This window comes from Ascaphus truei, chromosome 8 (genome assembly GCF_040206685.1).
Source record: "Ascaphus truei isolate aAscTru1 chromosome 8, aAscTru1.hap1, whole genome shotgun sequence".
Taxonomy (NCBI): domain Eukaryota; kingdom Metazoa; phylum Chordata; class Amphibia; order Anura; family Ascaphidae; genus Ascaphus; species Ascaphus truei.
The window spans coordinates 24,030,821-24,053,269 of NC_134490.1; the positions used below are offsets into that span (position 1 = coordinate 24,030,821).

Sequence of the window (22,449 nt, forward strand, 5' to 3'; positions counted from 1 at the left end):
ATTCGTTGTAAAACGAAGTGTTGTAAAACGAGGACTGCCTATATTTGTTTAGAAACAGCTAAGTGTTAGTGACATACAGCTCCGAACATTCTCTCAATGGCCCTTACTCAATAACCTCTGAAGTAGTCTTCTCCATGCTTGGGAAATGAACCTCATTTGAATGAATGGAGGGGAAGTCTTCCCAAGCCTGGGTGAAACTGCTTCAAAGTCTAGTAAAGAGGAGTCAATGTGCCTGAAATGTGCTTGTTCCTGACAATCAATCTCCAGGAAAAACCCACATCAAGAACCAAAGCGGACATGTATAAGCAGAATAAAAGAGAGAGATGGGTGTATCATATTGTTCAAGGATAAATCATAGTTATTTATTGCGTATAAACTCCAATACAGGTGACAAGGTAAACAAATATCGCCCATGAAATGGTACAATAGGTGCATGACACTGAAGGGTTTTCAAATTGAGTAGGGTGCCTCCTTTATGTAACAAATAATATTGTATTCTTGATATTAGAGGAATTTCCACTTGTCCTTAGTTTAAACTGGTAGAAGGTGTTAACTATGGGTGCCATGAGTTTAATTATTTTATTTAAAAAAATACAGGGGTATATGTATCGAGACTAAATTGTTGCAATTCTATGGCAAATAATTTGCTCAGTGGTAATAAAGACACAATCCTATTGATTTCAATGGGATGTTTTTCTTTGATACATATGATGCAATTTGCTACTTCAGCTATGCACCATTTTTGCCTTGATACATATTCCCAGGTTTTATACGCACAAAGAGAACTGGACGACATCAGTTGATTTGGGGGGAGGAGATATGTCTATGTATATACATATTATATGTGTCTGTCCAATAACAATTTACCAGCCTTCACACATCATTAAAGCTGCAGTTCAAGTTGTGTGTATATATATATATATATATATATATATATATATATATATATATATATATATATATATATATATATAAATATTGTTTCCCCCATTCAATATGTGCATCACAAGTGATTAGCTAGATTGCGATCGATCCGTTTGGCTCGGGGGTCCTTTAACTCACTGTTAGGGCTGCAGAATAGTGCCCAAGATGCAAAGTTCTGTGTGGAAAATCATGTGACCAGGCAGGCACTCGATACAATTGGTGCGCTGCTAGAGAGAGGGAAAAAGGGGTGTGCCAGAGCCTGTCTCAGAAGAGGAAGGGGATGTGACTTTGTAAATGGTTGCTATAGAAACAAAAATGCTTATTTCACTAGAATACATTAAAATGTCTTTAAAAATTGTTTGTTTGTTTTTTCGAAATGCTACAAGTATTTTCTCATAGTACAGAACTGATGTATTTAAAAAGAAAAACACATGTAGGATATTGCTTGAACTGCAGCTCTAATGCAAGGTCTCCTGACTAAAAAAAATACTAACCCATTGCTTTTAATTCATTTTTCTATTAGAAATATGGTTCATTTTTTGGCCTATTTTTGCAGGCATGACTTTTGAATACATAACTCCCCAGCAGTCCAAACTTGCTTTGAGAAACCTCATAATTATCCATTCAATAAAGCCCTAATGTAATTTATCAGCTTAGTCCAATAATCTGTCAATTATAATGATGACTCTGTTATCTCAAATGAAGCTGCTTCTTCAGCTCTTCTTGGGAACATTTCAAGACTAGACGGTGTATAAGCCATGTAGGAATTTGGAGTAGGCATGCTCAGTAGTTTGTGGTGTGGGTTCAATTCCAGCCTTAGACACTTTATATCAGCTTGAAAAAATGTCCCTCTACTTCCACAAAACACCTCCAAGGATTTCACCCAAGACCCGCTGCCTGAATGTTCCTGAGGAATACTTGGAAGGCACTTTGGAATTGAAAGACACAATGCAAGCACAACAAATAATTACTACTATTAGACTACATAATCACTTATCAGAACATAACAAGAAAACAACAGTGAAACTAAATGGTCCAAGAAGCCTCGAACATTGGTATCATTAATGGATTCTAGGAAGAGGAGAGAATGAGGTTTATATGGTGGAATACACCCTTTAATTTTATACTTCCTGTTTCCTGGAAAAACAGCCAAAATCAATGATTCCAATTAAAAAGAAAATCAGCAGTGGCTTTTGCGATACGGTATGTACAACTGTGAATGGATGTTGGGATAAGATATTGGCCTCCAGAACAATGGTACATGTCCAAATTAGAGGGACACCAGTGGGATCACTGATCTGGCACAATGTACACATCTTCCTCTTCTTTAATTATGGGGCCAGGCTTCGTGTAGCTGTAATACACACCCTGGGTGTTGTTGTAAATAGGCTGGTCACCCTCATGGACATCACTTTCCAAATATATGTCTTCTTCAGTCATCGGATTGCTGTGGGAGAGACAAGAAAAATGCTCAATATGTTGAGTGATAGAAATATCACATTACTTGATTTTTTTTTTTTATCTGAAACTAAACCTGCAGAAGATTATACAGCTATAGCAGGCAAATAATCACAGTATAATACTGAATATCACAGTGTTTCCATAAAGGTTCAACGTCAGTGTTGGTGCAGAATATCACATCTGCGTTCTGAATCTCCAAATAAACAGAAAATGAAACAATGTCTTGTAAAGAGACTTTCTTAGAATAGTGCGGCAACTGCAGATTTCTACCTCGGATTGGTAGTCCCTGAAGTGGTTCCCTAGTACTGTCCTTGGCTGACTCCCATTATATTGGATCTTGTTGACACTACTATGCGTAATGCAAACTTCTCCACGTCCCAGACACACACCATGTTTCTCACCTCAGGTAAGAAACAACTGAAAACTGGTTCAACTACGTACATATAACCTCTACACAAGTGTGAACTAGGATCAACCATTGTTTCAAATGCTGAGTAAGCATCAATTAAATAATTGACAACTTTATTTGACAAATTGTCTTATTATCCCGCTAGATTCAGATTGTCGTGGGTATGACATTGTGACAGTAAATGAGGAAAGGTAAAGAAGTGTCTTCAGAGGAGGATACTGTACTGAGCATTTTTAGCTTTCAACAGCTCTGCAACTGCTTTACCGTACTTACTGTGCGTACTACACCTTGCTTACTACACCGGGCTTACTACTCTGTGCTTACTACTCTGTGCGCTTATAGTTTTTCTCACTAAAGCCCAGAATCACATAGAGTACTAAGCTTTAGCAAAGCTTGACTCTTCATTCAGGGTAAGAACCCTTTGGATCTGGGCCTACTGTACGTATACTGACTCCCCCTAACTCCCAAGTCCTTTGTTTTAGCTTGTTCTAGTTGTAGAGTTCACTAGTACACAATATCTGTTTCTTCTTACCTAGAATAAATACCTCCTGAAAACATGTTATTAAAGCAGCAGTCCAAGCTGCCGGGTTTAATAAAAATCCACTTTAATATGTTCATCAATACAATCCACACAATAATAAGTCATTAGCTCAGTTGACGATCAATACGTTCTCCTGTGATTGATCAGCGAAAATTCGGCTTGGGTGTTCACTAGATGGCTGTCAGTGCAACAGAAGAGGACCAAAGACACAAAGTTCTGTGGGGAAGATCATGTGACCAGGCAGTCACTAGATAATTTGGTGCACTGCTAGAGAGAGGGCAGGGCTCAAAAAGGGGTGTGTCTGTTTCAAAAGAGGAAGGGGGTGTGACTTTGTAAATGGTTGGTATAGAAAAATAAATGCTTGTTACATTATAATATATTTAAAATGTTATTCAGAGTTGTTAAAAAAAATGCTACAAGTATTTTCTCATAGTTCAGAACTGATTTATTAAAAAAAATGCTCATGTAGGATATTGCTTGGTCTGCATCTTTAAAGTGGTAGTAAACAATCACAGCTAGTGAGGGCACATAGGGGGATATAGCTTCAGTAGCTGCTACTGAGCATGCTCAGTCCTAGCAAGGTATGAATTTCTCATGGGAAACAACATGTGACACTACAGTATGTCGGCTCTCGAAGTGTTTAAATGGTAAAGATGGTGTTGCTTTGCTAATGGTTTTCAATTTTTGTGCAACTCCATTATTTGGTACTGAGGGGGACTGCACCTAAACCCTTTTAGTGCTAGTGGTTGATGTCTAAACTATTTGACATCACATCACCCACTATCAAATGGCACTCAAGTTCCTTACCTGTTGGCACCTTGCTTTTGCTTCCCATCCAGATAATGAAATGGCTTTGGTTGCTCAGTCTGCATGTGACCAATGAAAACATTTTCATAGTCCTGCCCCAGCCCTCTGGATTGGTTTAAAACTGTTGGTGCCGTTTCCACTTTCCTGGTTATGTAGTGTGGCTGCACGTGAGCAGGTGACTTGTCTGCAGTCCCTTTGTTTTCAAAATCAGCTGTGTTTTTATTCTTCTGCTTCAGGTAATAAATCACCCCTCCCGCTACAAGAGCCAGAATAACAATGGGAACTACAATGTACACAGCAAGGAGATTTGTCATTCCACATTTCTCTTGGTAGAAATCCTCCACGTCTGACCATCCTGACTCCAGTTTGCACTTGAATGAGTAATCTGGGCAGTCTGTAACGTTGGGGCAACGCTGCAATATTCCATTCATTACAGGGCGAGCCATATAACAATCACAGTCAACAGTCAAGTTGAGAAGTTGGGGTTGAAAAATGGCGGAAGGAATGGAAGTCAATGAATTTCCTTCAAGGCGCAAGACTTTTAATTTGGGCGAATTTTTCAGAAAGGTCATTGGTAAGCTTTCTAGCATGTTGTGCCCGAGGTTAAGGTCTTGCAGTTCCTTTGCGTTGGACAGAAAATTCTCAGGGAGATTTCTAAGTTTATTGCCAGAGATATCCAGCTTAGTTAACATGTTAAAATCGGACTCTGGGGAAGTTTTAACATTTACAATTGAGTTGCTTAAGATCAGTGTTGAGATTTTTTGACAAGTGTTCAATTCCGACCCTTCCGGTTTGCTGCAGTCTGTCCCACGGATATTAAGATTCACCAAAGAACATTCAAATGTAACGCAGTTCCCGTTGGTGTTGGTTATGTAGTATAGAAACAGCACCAGGAGCTGTAGAGCACGCATTGTTCTCCTCTGAAAGACAGAGCAACATCAGTAATTAGAGATGATACCTATTACATGTCATACACCATATCATTATCAATAGACAATAATGTATTGCCAGCCTAATACAAGGAATTAACTATTTGTAGCGCTACTCTATTCCTAATCCAATATACACACACAATTATATAGAAGTGCGCAATTGTGATAGTGATACCCACTTCAATACCCCCCCAAAATATATTAAATAATATACAAATTATTCAATCAATCAAAATCATGAAACCTAATCTATGTGGTAATACATAGCAATAGTACAATATACAATAATCAATTAAATACTCTAATAGCTACAATACTCCTGGTGCAGCACTCTAGATTTGCCCTCCAAGATAAGCAAAAGTCTAAATTGCAAACAAAGTTCCAGAGAAAGTATGCTACTCTGCAGTATTAGGGACATTCTGACAAACTGCCACAACACAGACTGACATAGACAAAACACAGGCAAAACAAAAAATGTCAATATGGGGAGAGAAGAAAAGAGAGGAGACACAATAGTGTAATATGTTCGTAATAAAAAAAATTGGGGTGTGTGCCGAGCACGCGCGTTATAAGTCAAACTTCGTTGTGTTTTGTTTCTCTCAACAGTCTTTCATTCAATCAAAATCATTAAAATCAAAATACAATTTCAGTGATAAAACGCAAAGAAGTTTGACTTAGAACGCGCGTGCTGGACGCACACCCTTTTTTAATAATCATTACCGCTCCAATCTCTGGGCTCCAAGCCTCCTTGTCAAAATGTTGCTTCACTGTCATGTGTATTAGCTCAGATTCACTCTCTTGTTGGCCCAGTACTGCCTCCTTCCTACGCATTTCACCAATCAAGACCCTGATGAAGCCAACTTGATTGGTGAAACGCGTAGGAAGGAGGCAGTACTAGGCCAACAAGAGAGCGAATCCACGGTAGCACACATGACAGCGGAGCAGCATTCTGACAAAGAGGATTGGAGCCCAGAAATAGAGTGAGGAGCACACAACGGAAGCTCTCCCGGCAGAGATGGAGTTGCCAGGAATGCTGAGTAGATGTGTGCAAGCAGGGACTGGGTGGAAGCAGATCATACCATTCAGAGTACCAGTCTCGTGCAACATGAGTGAGTACGCATAAAACAGCAATCTTAGACTTTGTATCAGGACTATGCCTGAAAACCTTGTCCATATGTGAGTGACACTGTTGTATTTTAACAATATTTTTTTATGATGAACACCTTACACTATTGGGTCTCCTCTTTTTCTTTTCTTCCATCCCAATTTTTATTTATTTTTTTGTCTGCGTTATTTGTGTGTCAGTCTGTGTATTGGCAGTTGGTTTGCATGTCCCTCATACTGTAGAGTAGCGCACTCTCTCTGGAACTTTGTATTGCCATCTTAGCTTTGTATCATCATGAGATTGTATTCCAGATTATTGTGAACCAGTATGCACTTTTTTTAGCGTTTACAAGGACTTTACTGTATGAGTGGAATAGTCATTAAACGGCAATAATGCGTATCGGAGTTCTAACACAGTTTAATGAATAATCCCAATGTGCAACATTTGTATAGATATTTTTTTCTTAAATCTAGAATTTATTGGAAACATTAAAGTTGTTCATAATTGTTATAATTCAACCACAGAAGTCCCTCTTTCAGACGTATGGCGGGAATTCTAATTGCAAAAGCTTGTCACACAACTATTATGTACATATGAAAAGAAAACATATTGATTCAGATGTTACAGTTACAGATTATTTTGGAGGTACTAATGACACTGGCTAATTATAATAATGTCTAATAGATATATAGATATATAACCGTTACAGCATTCAAGGTAATGGTCATTAACAATCAATAAAGGTTGTTGCCACTTAATAATTTACTCCCATATCTATTTTCACACAAAAGTGACCTTTCACTGTATTTTTTAAATTCATACATTAAAATTACTAACCTGAAAAATGTCCCGAGAACATTTAAATGCGGTATCTACACCATATTTAAATTTGATTAGATGTAAGAGAATTTCAAATCATTTTTATGAATGGCAGGTTCCTGGACAATTTTACATTGCTGGGATAAATAGCGACCCATGGCTATTTTTATTCAAACGTTGCCACTTTTGCAACTTTTGCCGTATTCACGAAATGTCCAATATTCACACATCTCTATTCACAATTCGTACTTGATGAAGAGGTTGTGAAAAGAAAAGCTAAAAAATACATCGGTGAGGCACATTGGTCATTATGACACTCACTTAACATCACAAGAGTCTACACCAGGGGTGGCCAACTCCAGTTCTCAAGGACCACCAGCAGGTCAGGCTTTCCGGATATCCCTGCTTCAGCACAAGTGGCTCAATCGGTGGCTCAGTCTTTGACTGAGCCACCGATTGAGCCACCTGTGCTGAAGCAGAGATATCTGGTAAACCTGACCTGTTGGTGGCCCTTGAGAACTGTAGTTGCCCACCCCTAGTCTACACGCTCGTAGCCTTCATGATGATGTGAATGCTATGGATTTCTTTCTTGTATCTCATGGAGAATTTGATAAAGGCTCTCGGGTCAGAATTCACTAAACTCTGATAAGTGACCCGAAGGGCAGTTAATGTAGGATTGAGCTTCATTACACCTTATCAGAGTTTAGTAAATTTCCTGCTCTGATAGTCGTTGATATTATCGGAACGAAAGAAGAAAACTTTGGGTGGTGTGCTGCAACAATGTGATTATGCTGCTAGAATGTCTATGTTGGTTCTGCAAACATATTGGCACCAAAACTGTTACGATTATCACTCCAAAAGAGTGTAAACACCAAGAAAGAAGTGTCATGTTGGTCCCATTATAAATATCATAGAGTGAAATAAATATTATATTTTATTATTACAGAAAGTGGAACACATGTTTTGCTTCGTAATAACACTGGAATGACCTGCTGTGTTTACCATAAAAGGAGGACCAAAGATTAAGGATTTGAAGAAGGTTCTAAGCACATTCTCAGTTCCTATTGTGTTGTGGTCAATTTCATGTTGAGCTTATCTCAAATATAAGAGAACCATGGTTTGGGTTTTACACCCACGCCTCCCATTTCTCTATTAGTTGAAGCAAACCTTAGATGTTACAAAGTGAGTTTGTATTAGGTTTGGGGAATTATACGCATAAACGTGCTTAGGGATGTGTGATTGTATAAGTAGTGAGACTGTGTGGATGCCTATTACCTGAAGGACCTGTCAAAAGCCTGGAATGGTCATTAAGATCTGTCCATTGGGCAGCCAATCTACAGTACCTACCAATTTGATAGGCTCTGAACTCAGCCAAAGTGAGACTTGTGAACTTTGCTATGACTTTTTAGGTGGCAACACCCAGTAGAGAATCTGGCTTGGGGAAGTTTGAAGTATCCCTCCACCATAAATGAATGCTGTTACAGTTTTGCCAAGTCTGGCATCCAGAGGGGGTGCTAAATATTTATCAAACTAAACCATTGTCTTTCATGAAGTCTCTCCTCACCTCTCTCATCTGGTGTTATCCTTTGTTTGTTCATGCGTACATTTTTATGAAGGCTACACTTTAACAGCGAATGCTTAACTGTAGTGTTTTACCCACCCAGACACTGCAAAAGCCCTATTTGAAGGGGCAATCCCTCCTAGGACCAAAGTAAGCCAATGGAATGGAGAAGTGTTTGTCAATAGCGTGTTTTCTTTACTCTTAGCCCTGCCTGTCCTTATCAGAGAGCCAATAAAGATAAGGAAAGGGGGTAAGAGGGTGCTCTTACTGTGCAGAATCTTGTGGAACGTATAGTGATATCAGACAAAAGGGTGCAGCCAGAGGAAATCAAACCCTTCCCCAAGGAGCCTATGCACTAAAAGTTCATAAAAAAAATCACCGGGCCATTTAAATCGCCATTTTTGTGAGCGTTGCTATCATGGTATTCAGAAAGCCTCGATTACCTTTGATAGCAAAATTCACAAAACGAGCGAGTAGCCGGCAACGTGAAGATCAACCCTCTGAAAAGGCCTTACCCGGCAAGTTCTTTCTGCTGCAGAGAGAGCTGCTCAGAGATACTGTAGCCGCCTCTCCCTGTGCGCATCTCGCCCGAAATGAAAGTTTTTTTCATTTCATTTTTATTACTAGTGTAGATGAGCAGGGGGTCTCCGGAGCAGAACCGCGTTGATTTCAGGTCCGGGGACCCCATGCTTCCCGAGATACAGGCCCTGTTATGGGGTGCCGGTATCTCCTATGCATTGAAATGTCCCGGTCACATGACCCGGGACATTTACATGCATAGGTGAAACCGCCACCCTATAACGGGGCCTATATCTCGGGAAGCAGGGGGTCCCCGGACCTCAAATCAACAAGGTTCTGCTCCGGAGACCCCTGCTCATCTCCATTAGTAAGAAAAATTAAATTAAAATATGTAGTAAAACCAATACACAACCCACCCCCTGTGCCCTCACATAAAACCATTATTTATTTTTTTAGACACAGGTTTAATACCACAGGCCAGCGGGGGTGTGCGTGTGCTTCATGGGCCCTCGGGTGGTCTCCGCTGGCCTGCGGTACCATTCATGTATTTAAAAAAAAAAAAACATGGCCTACATTTCAATAAATACACCTCTCCCCCCCCACCAAACACATACAGTACAGTAATATGCAAAATAACTATTATCCAGATATGGATAATACATTATTTGCCCATTATTAAACAAAATATTAGCCAGCCAGCATAAATAATGTAAATAAAAACCGTTCTACTGACCCCTGCAAACATGAAGGGTGTCCTTGTCAGCATACTGCAGGGCCATGTCCTCCGATGCCAGTAACAATACATAAAAAATACAATCTAATTGCCCATAACCCCTTAATCACTTTAGCGGTTAATAACCGCTATAGTAATTAAATGGTTAACCCACCCTCCCCCACTACCCACCTGGGAGGCCTAAACACCCACCCCGGATCCACTATACCCACCCTGTACCCATTGAGTGGCATAGTAGTACATCATACCCATATAATATGGGCATGATAAGCTACTATAGCAGTCAATGGTCACCCTAATCCAAAAGCATTGGATGTCCAAAATACACAAGAATACCTATACAACAATCACCTAAACCCCCAAAAACACAAATTACAAGCACTAGCCAACCAATCAATTACCTAAATAAAACCACAAACCAATCAATTAAATAAATAAAACCACTAGCCAATCAATTAAATAAATCACACTACTAGCCCAAAAATAAATATAATACCTAAAAGCGGTAACCAACACAACAATTAATTAATACAACCACTAGGCAACACCAATTAAAACCAGTGGCCAACAAAATACATCATAAAATAAAAACGCAAAACTATCTGAAAAAAAAAATTCAAGCCATCACAATTCAAAACAATTTAATCTAAACAATAAAAAGAAATAGAAAATATAACAGTCAATAGAAGAAATGCATTTGCCAAAAAATGCATTGGCTCCCACTGTATTCATCTGTATCCTAAACAGGCACAGATTAATGCATTAACAGTCAATGGGCAATGAAAACCATAAAAAAAGAAAAATCCAATCAAAAAACCTGTAAAAATAAAAGTACATACATTCAATATTTATCTTACCTTTAGAAGCGTTGGCCCTCCGAATCCCAGTGAATCAGGAAGCTCTCGTACGGTGACGTCATGAAACACCATCCACATTGAAGATCCGGAACAGATAACCAAATTCTTCTTTCTTTAATCATCTTCTTTCTTCATCTGTGATTATTTCGTGCTTTTCTTTATCTTCTGTCTTTTTATCTTCATCTGTTAATCCAATAACCCCATGTTAAGTCCACAATGTTGACCCGTCGGCTTCTTGAGCTCAAATGAGATGTCACAACCTTAAATATGGCCTGTGACATCACATTTGGGCGGCAAATGGTTCACACGCCATCTGATTGGCTGTGAAAACCATGTGTCCTTTTTTTTTTTTTAATGTGACATCATGAACGGGACTGAAGCCAGCCAATCAGAATGGCTGTGCTTCCTTTCCCTTTAACATGATGTCACCAAATCCAACATGACGCCGTCACATGGTATTTTAGCCAATAAGATTGTGAGAACTATATCCCCAATCTGATTGGCTGTAGTAGACCATGTGATTCCCTTTGCATGACGTCACATCCCTTCCAAAGAATTACTCTGTCACACGGGGACCACCCGAGGACCCCCGGTCCCCCACGAGGACCACCCGAGGACCACCGGACACCTGCGGGATCACCCGGGGACCCCACCCCCGGGGAGCACCCGAGGGCCCCCAGACACCTGTGGGGATGACCTGGCGACCCCCAGGGACCACCCATGGGCCCCAACGTGGGGACCACCTGGAGGCCCACGGACAGGGCCGCCAAAAGGGGGGGACAGCCGGTGTTGGCGTCCTGGGCCCCGTGAGTCAGGGCCCGCTTCCCACCACCCAGTCATTCACCCACCACCCACCCAGGCATTCACCCATCCACCCACCCAGTCATTCACCCACCCACTCAGTCACCCACCCACCCAGTCACTCAGTCAGCCACCAACCCACCCAGTCACTCAGTCACCCACCCAGTCACTCAGTCACCCACCAGTCAGTCACCCACCACCCAGTCACTCAGTCACCCACCCAGTCACTCAGACGTCACCCAGTCACTCAATTAATACCGCTAAGGTAATGAAGGGGTTAAGTCCACCCGCAAGCTCCCCGCAAGGCCCTAAACACCCAGCAAAGGCCAAATGCAAGCTTCATCCAACCCCGCTACCCACAATAAGCATGGCACTGGTGGTTAACCCCTTCATTGTCTTAGCGGTTAGCCCCTAAGGTAAGGAAGTTGACTGTAAATGCATTTTTCATGCATCTGATTCATGCTGGGGGTCCGTCTCGCCGCTTCTAAGCAAGTTTCCAACACCCTCGCACCAAATTTTCCGCGGTGTGATGATTTGGACTGAAATTCGCCATTCTAGAGCCACGATAGGCGTCGATAACCTAATCACTGCTACGAGAATTGCACAAGTTTATGAACCTGCTGCAAAACGGCAAAAAGTGGCTTCTTGCCGCTCACTCAGCGTTTTTTTTTTAAACACATTTTTGGGAGGCGATTCAGTCTTTTATCGCTCACTTATCGCCGCTTACAGAATCAGAGTAGGCATTTTGGGCGATAAGTGCTCGATAAGTGGCTTATGAACGCTTAGTGCTTAGCCCCCCCAAGTGTCAGCTCACTGTGCTTACAAAATAGCTTTACAAAATGTTCCGGGAAGGGAGTTTCCATTTAACTGCCTTTGCAGTTCAGTTCAAAACTAATGTCTCATTCCCCTGCTTTGCATAACGAGCATAGTAGCAGCAGTAATGATAACGGTAAAATGCATGTAACTTTGTTCCGGTTGCACAAAAACAAAGTTTCTTGCTGTTGCAAAATGCTAAAGTTATGTAATTATAGGAAGTGACCGACTCATTTTTAAATGTAATCGTTTACATTTACTGTATGGAGCGAGATACTGACTGCAAATCGCGTACCAAGAAGGGGTCAGCCAGCCCTTATTTTCCAGCTCTAATTCCATCATGTAATCAAGGAATGCCTCCTTATGAGAAAAATATTATCTGTCGAGCTATAAAACTGGGAATGTCCACGGGTTATCTGGCACCACATATGTATTGGATACCCTTGTTACATAAGGGGCTTTTCAGTGATACTATGGCTTGCAGCAGATCAATAGGATGCTCAGACTAGCATAGAGGAGAAGGACAATTCCAGGTGATTTCCAACTTGTCATTCAGGTGGTGAGATATTGCCAGCAGCTGCAGACTAGTTGTAAATATCAACTCTGACAGCTTAGGCCAGGGGTGCGCAAACTGGGGGGTGCAAGATTTTCTGGGGGGTGGGGGGGCGTGGCGGTTACAGAGGCCCCACGCTTCCCCGAAGGCATTTAAATCAAATGCCGGGGATCACACGAGGCCTCTGTAACTCCACTTACCTTCAGGAACACATCGCCATGGCAACCCGGCATCAAATGACGTCGTGGGGTCACGTGATGTCGCGTTGTTGACATCACATGACCCCACGGCATCATTTGACGCCGGAGCTGAGAAGGGGGTGGGGGCCGTGAGCAGGGGGGGGGGGAGCAGGCAGGGGACACAGGGAGAAAAGTTTGCGCACCCCTGGCTTATGCTGTGTATGTGTGTTTACAGTATGTGGTGTCTCTGTTGTGCATATATGGTGCAGGTCTGATTATAGGGGCGAATTACGCCGATACTGGCGTTGACCAAGTGGCCGAGTTTGTTGCTGTGGCTGACGTGCGGGAACCCTTGATGACAAAGAGATGGGCCCCAGGACACAGACATTGACAGCTCACACACAGCGCCTGATCCACGAAACTCTGCTAAGTGACTTAACATACCGTTAACCTAACTTAACGTTACTTTATGCCTTACCAAATGTCTTTAAAAGTCTATAACATAACTTTTGGCAATGTTTTCTCCTGGAAAGAGCATTGTGGTGAATACTGTATCAATGTTCACAATCATTGTTTACCCTAACATCGCATATACACTAAAGTCCACTAAGGTTTTTGCAGTGACTTATCATGAAGTTAGTTATGTCAAAATGAAAAAAAACAGACGATTGGTGGGACTGCAACCCCGTGAAATTGGAGGAACTCACCAGATGTAAAAAATGAAAACTATTTATTGATTACATAATAAAAAAAGCACAGAACAAAATACACATAAAGACAGAGAATCTTCTCCCACGCGTTTCGCACCGGGTTGGCGTTTTCTCAAGGAGTAACAATATATGAGTAACTATAGTTGGTTATTTAGTTATGTCATACCTAAACTTGGCGTTACTCCCATCCAGACATTGAGAAAAGTCTCTTTCTGAGGAGGGAGAGACTAAGAGTGGGGGGTGAAAGTGAGAGGAATTAAGTGAGTGAAGGAGAGGGGAGAGTGTAAGGCTACCGCCCCAATGTTGGCCGCTGCAAACGCGCCTGGCATCGCGTGCACAGCTTAAAGCCATGATCTGCAGTCTGTAGGGAGTTATGGGAGATGCGGGGTGTGTGGCCAAAATGGGGGGGGGCATTCTTCTGGTACTGATATCCCTCTGTTTTCAGAGCTTCGGCTTGAATGGATAAAAGCTGCAGCTAGCAGCAGATACAAACATTCAGGCTTTTTTTTAATACAATTGTGTCCCCCCCCTGGCTCCCCGCACACCCCGTGACCGTGTCATCGCACGGGAAGAGAACATTCTTGTCTTCCCTGCTGGCTGACACGCCAACGCGCTTTGTGAGTGCCAAGAACATTAACTACTGGGGCCTGCCTGATAGAGGTGAGTGTCTGGTGTGTGGCACGCACGCTGTGACCACCGGGGAGTCAGCCTAAGGGGGAGTGAGAGACACAGTGAGGGGTAGTGAAAGAGAGACGGGGTAGTGAGAAAGAGGGGGGGTAAGAGAGGAAGGAGTCAGATCGAGAGAAAAGCAGGGAGGAGAGGAAGTCATGGAGGGCAGGAGAGAAAAGTAGAGGGGTGAAAGGGGGGAGGAAGGGTTAGAGAGGGGTGAGGGGAAGAGGGGGGATGTTGAGGGTGAGAGGGGGGAAAGGGAGCGTGAGAGAGGGGGAAAGGGATGGTGAGAGAGAGGGAAGAAAGGGAGGGTGATAGAGAGTGGGGGAATGGGAGGGTTAGAGAGGAGGGAGGGTGAAAGAGGGGGGTAAAGGGAGGGTGAAAGAGTGGGGGGAAAGGGAGGGTGAGAGAGGGGTGGAAAGGGAGGGTGAGAGTGGAGGAAGGGAAGGTGAGAGAGGGGGGGAAAGGGAGGGAGAGAGAGTTGGGAAGGAAAGGGAGGGTGAGAGTGGAGGAAGGGAAGGTGAGAGAGTGGGGTGGAAAGGGAGGGTGAGAGTGGAGGAAAGGGAGGGTGAGAGAGAGGGGGAAAGGGAGGGTGAGAGGGGAGGAAAGGGAGGGTGAGAGAGGGGGAAAGGGAGGATGAGAGAGGGGGAGGGAGGGTGAGAGAGGGGGGTAAATGGAGGGTGAGAGAGAGAGAGGGGGGTGGAAAGGGTGGGTGAGAGGGGGGAAAGGAAGGGTGTGAGGGGGGAGGAAAGGTGAGAGATGGGAGGAAAGAGAGGGTGAGAGAGAAAGGGGAAAGGGAGGGTGAGAGAGAGCGGGGGAAAGGGAAGGTGAGAGAGAGCAGGGGAAACGGAGGGTGAGAGAGAGCGGGGGAAAGGGAGGGTGAGAGTGGGGGAGGGAGAGTGAGCGAGGGGTGAAAGGGAGGGTGAGCGAGGGGTGGAAAGGGAGGGTGAGAGAGTGGGTGGGTAAAGAGGGGGAGAGAGATAGGGGGAAAGGGAGGGTGGGATGGAGGGGAAAGGGAGGGTGAGAGAGAGCGGAGGAAATGGAAGGTGAGAGAGGGGGGAAAGGGAGGGTGAGAGAGAGCGGGGGAAAGGGAAGGTGAGAGAGGGGGGAAAGGGAGGGTGAGAGGGGGGGAAAGGAGGGTGAGAGAGGGGGGAAAGGGAGGGGGAGGGAGAGGGGGTTAAAGGGAGGATGAGAAAGTGGGGGGAAAGGAAGGGTGAGAGAGGGGTGGACAGGGAGGGTGAGAGAGAAGGGGGGGAAAGGGAGGGTGAGAGAGTGGAGGGGAAAGGGAGGATGAGAGAGGGGAGAAAGGGAGGTTGAGAGGGGGGAGGAAAGGGAGGATGAGAGGGGGGGAAAGGGAGGGTGAGAGAGAGGGGGAGAGGGAGGGGGAAAGGGAGGATGAGAGAGGGGAGGGAGGGTGAGAGTGGGGGGGGAAAGGAAGGGTGAGAAAGTGGGGGGAAAGAGAGGGTGGAAAAGGGGGGTGAGATAGAGAGGGAAGGGAGGGTGAGTGTGAGGGGGGAAAGGGAGGGTGAGAGAAAGGGGGAAAGGAAGGGTGAGAGAGGGGGGAAAGGGAGAGGGAGAAAGTGGGGGGAAAGAGAGGGTGAGATAGAGAGGGGGAATGGAGGGTGAGTGTGAGGGGGGAAAGGGAGGGTGAGAGAAAGGGGGAAAGGAAGGGTGAGAGAGTGGGGGAAAGGGAGGGTGAGAGAGTGGGGGAAAGGGAGGGTGAAAGAGTGAGGGGGAAGGGAGGGTGAGAGAGTGGAGGGAAAGGGAGGGTGAGAGAGTGGGGGGAAAGGGAGGGTAAGAGAGTGGGGGGAAAGGGAGGGTGAGAGAGTGGGGGGAAAGGGAGGGTGAGAGGGTGGGGGGAAAGGGAGGGTGAGATAGGGGGAAAGGGAGGGTGAGAGGGGGAAAGGGAGGGTGAGAGGGGGGAGGAAAGGGAGGGTGAGAGAGGGGAGAAAGGGAGATGAATGGGGGACATTCGATGAGTAAAGGCTGCATGCGCATGATGCGACGGAGCACATAGCCTTGAGTACTCCTGCAGCCCCTGCAATCTGTGAACTTGGCTGCAGGAGGATGGGGAGGCATGGCGAACGCGCCACGAAGCTGGTTCGCCCTCATTGGCTGAACCGCTCACGTGACGCAGACGTCACGCGGCCACGCTTGAAAAGACAAAAAATGTTGTCTCTTCAAATTGTGGTCGCGCCATCGCACTCCGTCGTGCGCACTAGGAGCGGCCTCATAAGTATTAGGCAATTTATGCTTGTCTCGCATACGCTAGCACAATCGCGCTGACTATAAGCTCAGCCTAATGCAGCGCACTGATCGTAGTGTTTAACAACACCCATACACATATAGTGACACAAACAGTCACCCATACACATAATAGTGACAAACAGCCATAGCTAGAAGTACACATAGTAAGACAGTCCTATATTTAGTGGGGCAGTCCCTAATTTGAAGGGAAAGTCCCAGTTCAAGATGTTTGAGAGCAGAGTGTCCCAAGTTTGGAAATAGCTTATCTTTCTTTGACCTAAGCTTAGACCAGGCTGATATGGTCTGAAAATAATAATATCCTTTCATATATAACGCTCCCAGTGTATGCAGGCTGTACGCATAATTTTGCAGACACAATAACTCCCTGTCCCAAAACGTTTACACTGGCACTGTACACACGAGCCATCCATACATACAGTACATAATGATGACACACAATCACCCATACATCTATAATGACACATTAGCAACTACACATATAGTGACTCACAGACATCCATACACATACAATGACACACAGTCAACCATACACAAATAGTGGTAGTGACACACAGTCACACATCCACATATACTTAGACAGGACTGCCACCACAGGGGAGCTGCCAGGACAGCTGCTCCATGGCCCAGGACTAGAGTTTCCATCTGGACCCCTCCTGTCAGTGGCTCTGCATGTGTCCCCCTCCCTTTCTCTTACACGTCCCTCCTCACTCCCCCCCCCTTTTCTCTTCTCTGCCGCTCACTTCTCTACCTCTCTCTCACAAACCCCCTGTCTCTTTCTTAGTCCCACCCTTTCTTTTTCACCCCTCTATTTCTCAAACCTCCCTCTCTCTTTCTCTCACCGTTCTCTCTCTCCCCCCCATCTCTCTCACCCTTCTCCTCTCTCTCTCTCCCCATCTCTCCCTCCCCCCTATCTATCTATAGCCCCCATCTCTCTTTCTCACTCCCCTTCTCTCCCCCCTTCCCCCCCCCGCCCCTCCGTCAACGGCACAATTCGGGGGTGGCCAGGATGAGCTATGGTGATGATGATGAGGGGCCAGGATGAGCTGAGATGATGATGTGGGGGCCAGGATGAGCTGAGGTGATGATGATGGGAGGCCAGGATGAGCTGTAGTGATGATGATGGGGGGCCAGGATGAGTTGAGGTGATGGTGGGGGGCCAGGATGAGCTGAGGTGATGATGGAGGGAGGCCAGGATGAGCTGAGATGATGGTGGGGGGCCAGGATGAGCTGAGATGATGATGGAAGGCCAGGATAAGCTGTGGTGATGATGATGGGGGGCCAGTAAGAGCTGAGGTAATGATGGGGGTCCAGGATGAGCTGAGATGGTGGGGGGCCAGGATGAGCTGAGGTGATGATGATGGGGGGCCAGGATGAGCTGAGATGATAATGATGGTGGGCCAGGATGAGCTGAGGTGATGATGATGGGGGCCAGGATGAGCTGAGATGGTGGGGGGGCAGGATGATGTGGTGATGATGATGATGATGGAGGTCAGGATGAGATGAGATGATGATGATGGGGGGCCAGGATGAGCTGAGATGATGATGGGGGTCAGGATGAGATGATGATGGTGAGCGAGATGATGATGATGGGGGGCCAGGATGAGCTGAGATGATGGGGAGCCAGGATGAGCTGAGATGATGATGGGGGGGAGGTGGGGGTATATTTTATATGTATTGGGGAGGTGGGGGTATTTTTAAAATGTATTGGAGAGGTGGGGGTATTTTCTAAATGTATTCGGGCGTGGGGATATTTTTTTATATGTATTCGGGGGCGTGCGGGTATTTTTTATACAGTTGTGTGAAAAAGAAAGTACACCCTCTTTGAATTCTATGGTTTTACAATCATCTGTTCAATCCTGTTCCTTAGCAGGTCTTAAAATTAGGTAAATACAACCTCAGATGAACAACAACACATGACATATTACACTGTGTCATGATTTATTTAACAAAAATAAAGCTAAAATGGAGAAGCCTTGTGTGAAAAACTAAGTACACCCTTACTGCTTCCATAGGAATTAAGATGCTAAGTAGCAGACAGGTGCTGCTAATCAAATGCCCTTGATTAATTGATCATCAGCAAGTGTGGCCACCTCTATAAAAGCCGAAGTTTTAGCAGTTTGCTGGTCTGGAGCATTCAGGTGTGTGTTAACACAATGCCAAGGAGGAAAGACATCAGCAATGATCTTAGAGAAGCAATTGTTGCTGCTCATCAATTTGGGAAGGGTTATAAGGCCATTTCCAAACAATTTGAAGTCCATCATTCTACAGTGAGAAAGATTATTCAAAAGTGGAAAACATTCAAGACAGTTGCCAATCTTCCCAAGAGTGGACGTCCCAGCAAATTCACCCCAAGGTCAGACCGTGCAATGCTCAGAGAAATTGCAAAAAACCCAAGAGTTACATCTCAGACTCTACAGGCCTCAGTTAGCATGTTAAATGTTAAAGTTCATGACAATACAATTAGAAAAAGACTGAACAAGTATGGTTTGTTTGGAAGGGTTGCCAGGAGAAAGCCTCTTCTCTCTATAAAAAGAACATGGCAGCACGGCTTAGGTTTGCAAAGTTGCATCTGAACAAACCACAAGACTTCTAGAACAATGTCCTTTGGACAGACGAGACCAAAGTGGAGATGTTTGACCATAATGCACAACGCCACGTTTGGCGAAAACCAAGCACAGTATATCAGCACAAACACCTCATACCAACTGTCAAGCACGGTGCTGGAGGGGTGATGATTTGGGCTTGTTTTGCAGCCACAGGACCTGGGAACCTTGCAGTCATTGAGTCGACCATGAACTCCCCTGTATACCAAAGTATTCTAGAGTCAAATGTGAGGCCATCTGTCCGGCAGCTAAAGCTTGGCCGAAATTGGGTCATGCAACAGGACAATGATCCGAAGCACACCAGCAAATCTACAACAGGATGGCTGAAAAAGAAAAGAATCAAGGTGTTGCAATGGCCCAGTCAAAGTCCAGAGCTCAACCTGATTGAAATGCTGTGGCTGGACCTTAAGAGAGCTGTGCATAAACAAATGCCCACAAACCTCAATGAACTGAAGCAACGTTGTAAAGAAGAGTGGGCCAAAATTCCTCCACAACGATGTGAGAGACTGAAAGTTATACAGAAAACGATTACTTCAAGTTATTGCTGCTAAAGGTGGTTCTACAAGCTATTGAATCATAAGGTATACTTCGTTTTTCACACATGGCTTCTCCATTTTGGCTTTATTTTTGTTAAATAAATCATGACACGGTTTAATATGTCGTGTTATTGTTCATCTGAGGTTGTATTTACCTCATTTTAAAACCTGCTAAGGAACAGATGATTGTTATTATGTCCTGATATGTAAAACCATAGAATTCAAAGAGGGTGTACTTTCTTTTTCATACAACTGTATACACATATGCACATGCAGCATGCACATTAAGGTAGCTCCACAATATCTGTGGCTCTGGTATATGTAACAGTTTTTAGAAAATCACACAGGCAGCCACAGTTCCTGCAGCATATGGTTTTACATCAACATTTGTCCAGCACAGATCACAACTGAATAAAAAGGGGAAGTGAAGGCACTGTGACAACCCATAGTTCTCCGACACTGCTCACTATATACATATATATATATGGGGAGGCCATATCTTTATCTATATATCTCTACCTCTACTTGAATAGCGCCATCCACGTACATAGCACTTCACAGCAGTAATACACGTGACAAAGTAAAGCGCTAGAGACATAAAAGTAAACATTAGGGATGAAGAAGCGCCTCCGCGAAACGGCCGCCGGGATCGTAGCCACACACTCTCCATGAGTTACTAAGTGCTATTAGAAGCACTTATTATACTATGTTCTGAGTCTGTTATGATAATACTCTGTGACCACACTGCACTGTGACTGTGAACTGATGTGATACTGCACTCATTGATACACTAGTACTGCAAGTATATCAGCGTTTTTCATTGATCTCATGACTGACTTTATATACACATGGGTTTTTTTTTGTTCAGCTGGTACATTATCACCTTTTTTAGTGCTACCCTTATATACCCATACAGAAACATTTACTGTATCCATTCATGTGCCCAGATATAGGACACGATAAATCAGAGGGTATTAACCCTCTATTTTCCTATGGCTATGGTAGGGGGAGGAGGGAGTAATTTTCTCAGCTCACAGCACTTTAACGGTTTTTTTATTGTTCACAGCTGTTCTACTATACAGGTTTATGTACACAAGCGTACTGTCCATTCATCAGTCACCTATCTGTCACTCATCTGCAGCTACCCATGGATGTTACATTTACTGCATACCTTTTCAAAGTATGGTCATTTCTGTAATATAGTATCAATTGCAGAGTGGTCGTGGGAGGGGGGAGCTTGATTAGGAGCTCCCTTCCTGCTAGTAGACTCAACTGTCTATTTTTGTTAGCCTATCCAACCATGACATACCCACTGTGGGTTACAGTTACATGCGTACTGTATTCGAGCTTCCCTTTTTGACCCCCATTTTTGCTCTGGGGATTTTTTTAACACCCTTTATTTTAACTTTATATTATCAATAAAAGTGTTTTTATATTACACACATCATATCATTACTGTTATTGGGTGCTCTGAGCTCTGCCTTTCATGTTTGGTAAAACCGTTATTCTCCATCACATAGTGTGATTGAGTGCTGTCATGTAGGGGACCTTACTGGACTATTGGCCCCTCTTGGGTCGGTTGCTCACCAGTGTTTCTAATTGTGCTCACCCCATAACATTTACCATTGGCTGCCAAAAATATATTGTCGGCAAAATACAAACGCCTGGAATTCAAAGGGATTTTCTGTTTGACTCATTTTGGTTCTTTTTCGCTCCCGGTTTGCAGCCAGGAGACTGTGATAAGAGAGCATGTTGCAAAACGAGTTCATTTTTGTGGTGATATGTTTTCTCTCTCTTGACAATGAGTAATGAGGGAGAGGAAGTAGGGGGTATGAAACCTCTTATTGGACCAACAAGTAGTTGATATGTTACAAGCTTTTGAACTTCTCTGGGCCTTTCATCAGGTTTGATAGAAATACAGCAAACACAATATTATATACAGTGTCTATTAGAGGGATGTCTTGTTGCAATGGATGTTGAAAGGAAGTGGGAAATAAGGTAAGGTAGAAACTGGTAGTGTGAAAATGAACAGTAAAAACATAAAAGGCTTTTCTCTATTCAATTGCAAAAGCAGCCTAGTTTCTACCTTTTCTTATTTCCCACTTTCTCTCAACATCCATTGCAACAAGATATCCCTCTTACAAACATGGTATATAATATTGTGTTGCTATATTCCTGCCATACCAGATGAAGGACCCTGAGATGTTCGAAAGCGTGTAACAGATCAACAACGTGTTGGTCCAATAAAAGGTACCATACCCTGTACTCCCTCTCCCTCCTTTGCTACTACATGGAAGAAAGGAACGACACAACTACCCATCCTTCTTTGGCTTGACAAAGAGAGACCTTATGTTAATGTAACACAGCAGACATTCCTCTTTGTATTGTCATTTCTTACCTCGACTCTTCGGCCTTTTAAACAGCAGACAGTTCTGTTCCGTGTGTGACTCCTTAAATGCCTCTCAGAGTGTAACTATGTTTTACTTCTACAGCACCAGATTGTTCATAAAATAGGGAAGAAAAACTGTTGGTGTTGCAAAACACTATATACTTCTTCTTCCTGCAGTCTATGTTGTAAGCCAGTAACAGCAGCCAATAGTTTTACTTTCTTTCTTTTTAACCCTCATATTAACCCCATTCGCTGCCAGG

General features: G+C 43.9%; 1 protein-coding gene across 1 annotated transcript; it reads right to left on the reverse strand.

Annotated features, from left to right (window-relative positions):
- Positions 1-330: 330 nt before the first annotated feature.
- LRRC25 (leucine rich repeat containing 25) lies at positions 331-22,331 on the reverse strand. Its single transcript, XM_075610827.1, has 3 exons — positions 22,199-22,331; positions 4,143-5,062; positions 331-2,371 (listed from the first exon to the last, which is right to left on the reverse strand). Exons 2-3 carry the CDS (start codon positions 5,051-5,053, stop codon positions 2,215-2,217), a joined length of 1,068 nt encoding a protein of 355 aa, XP_075466942.1. The 5' UTR covers positions 5,054-5,062; positions 22,199-22,331; the 3' UTR covers positions 331-2,214.
- Between the last annotated feature and the right edge of the window lie 118 nt (positions 22,332-22,449).

Bases quoted from the DNA above. Each gene is read 5' to 3' on its own strand.
- LRRC25 (XM_075610827.1), bottom strand. From the start codon at position 5,053: ATGCGTGCTCTACAGCTCCTGGTGCTGTTTCTATACTACATAACCAAC. The intron at 2,372-4,142 runs GTAAGGAACTTG...TCTCTCCCACAG, and splicing joins CAAAAGCAAGGTGCCAACAG to CAATCCGATGACTGAAGAAG.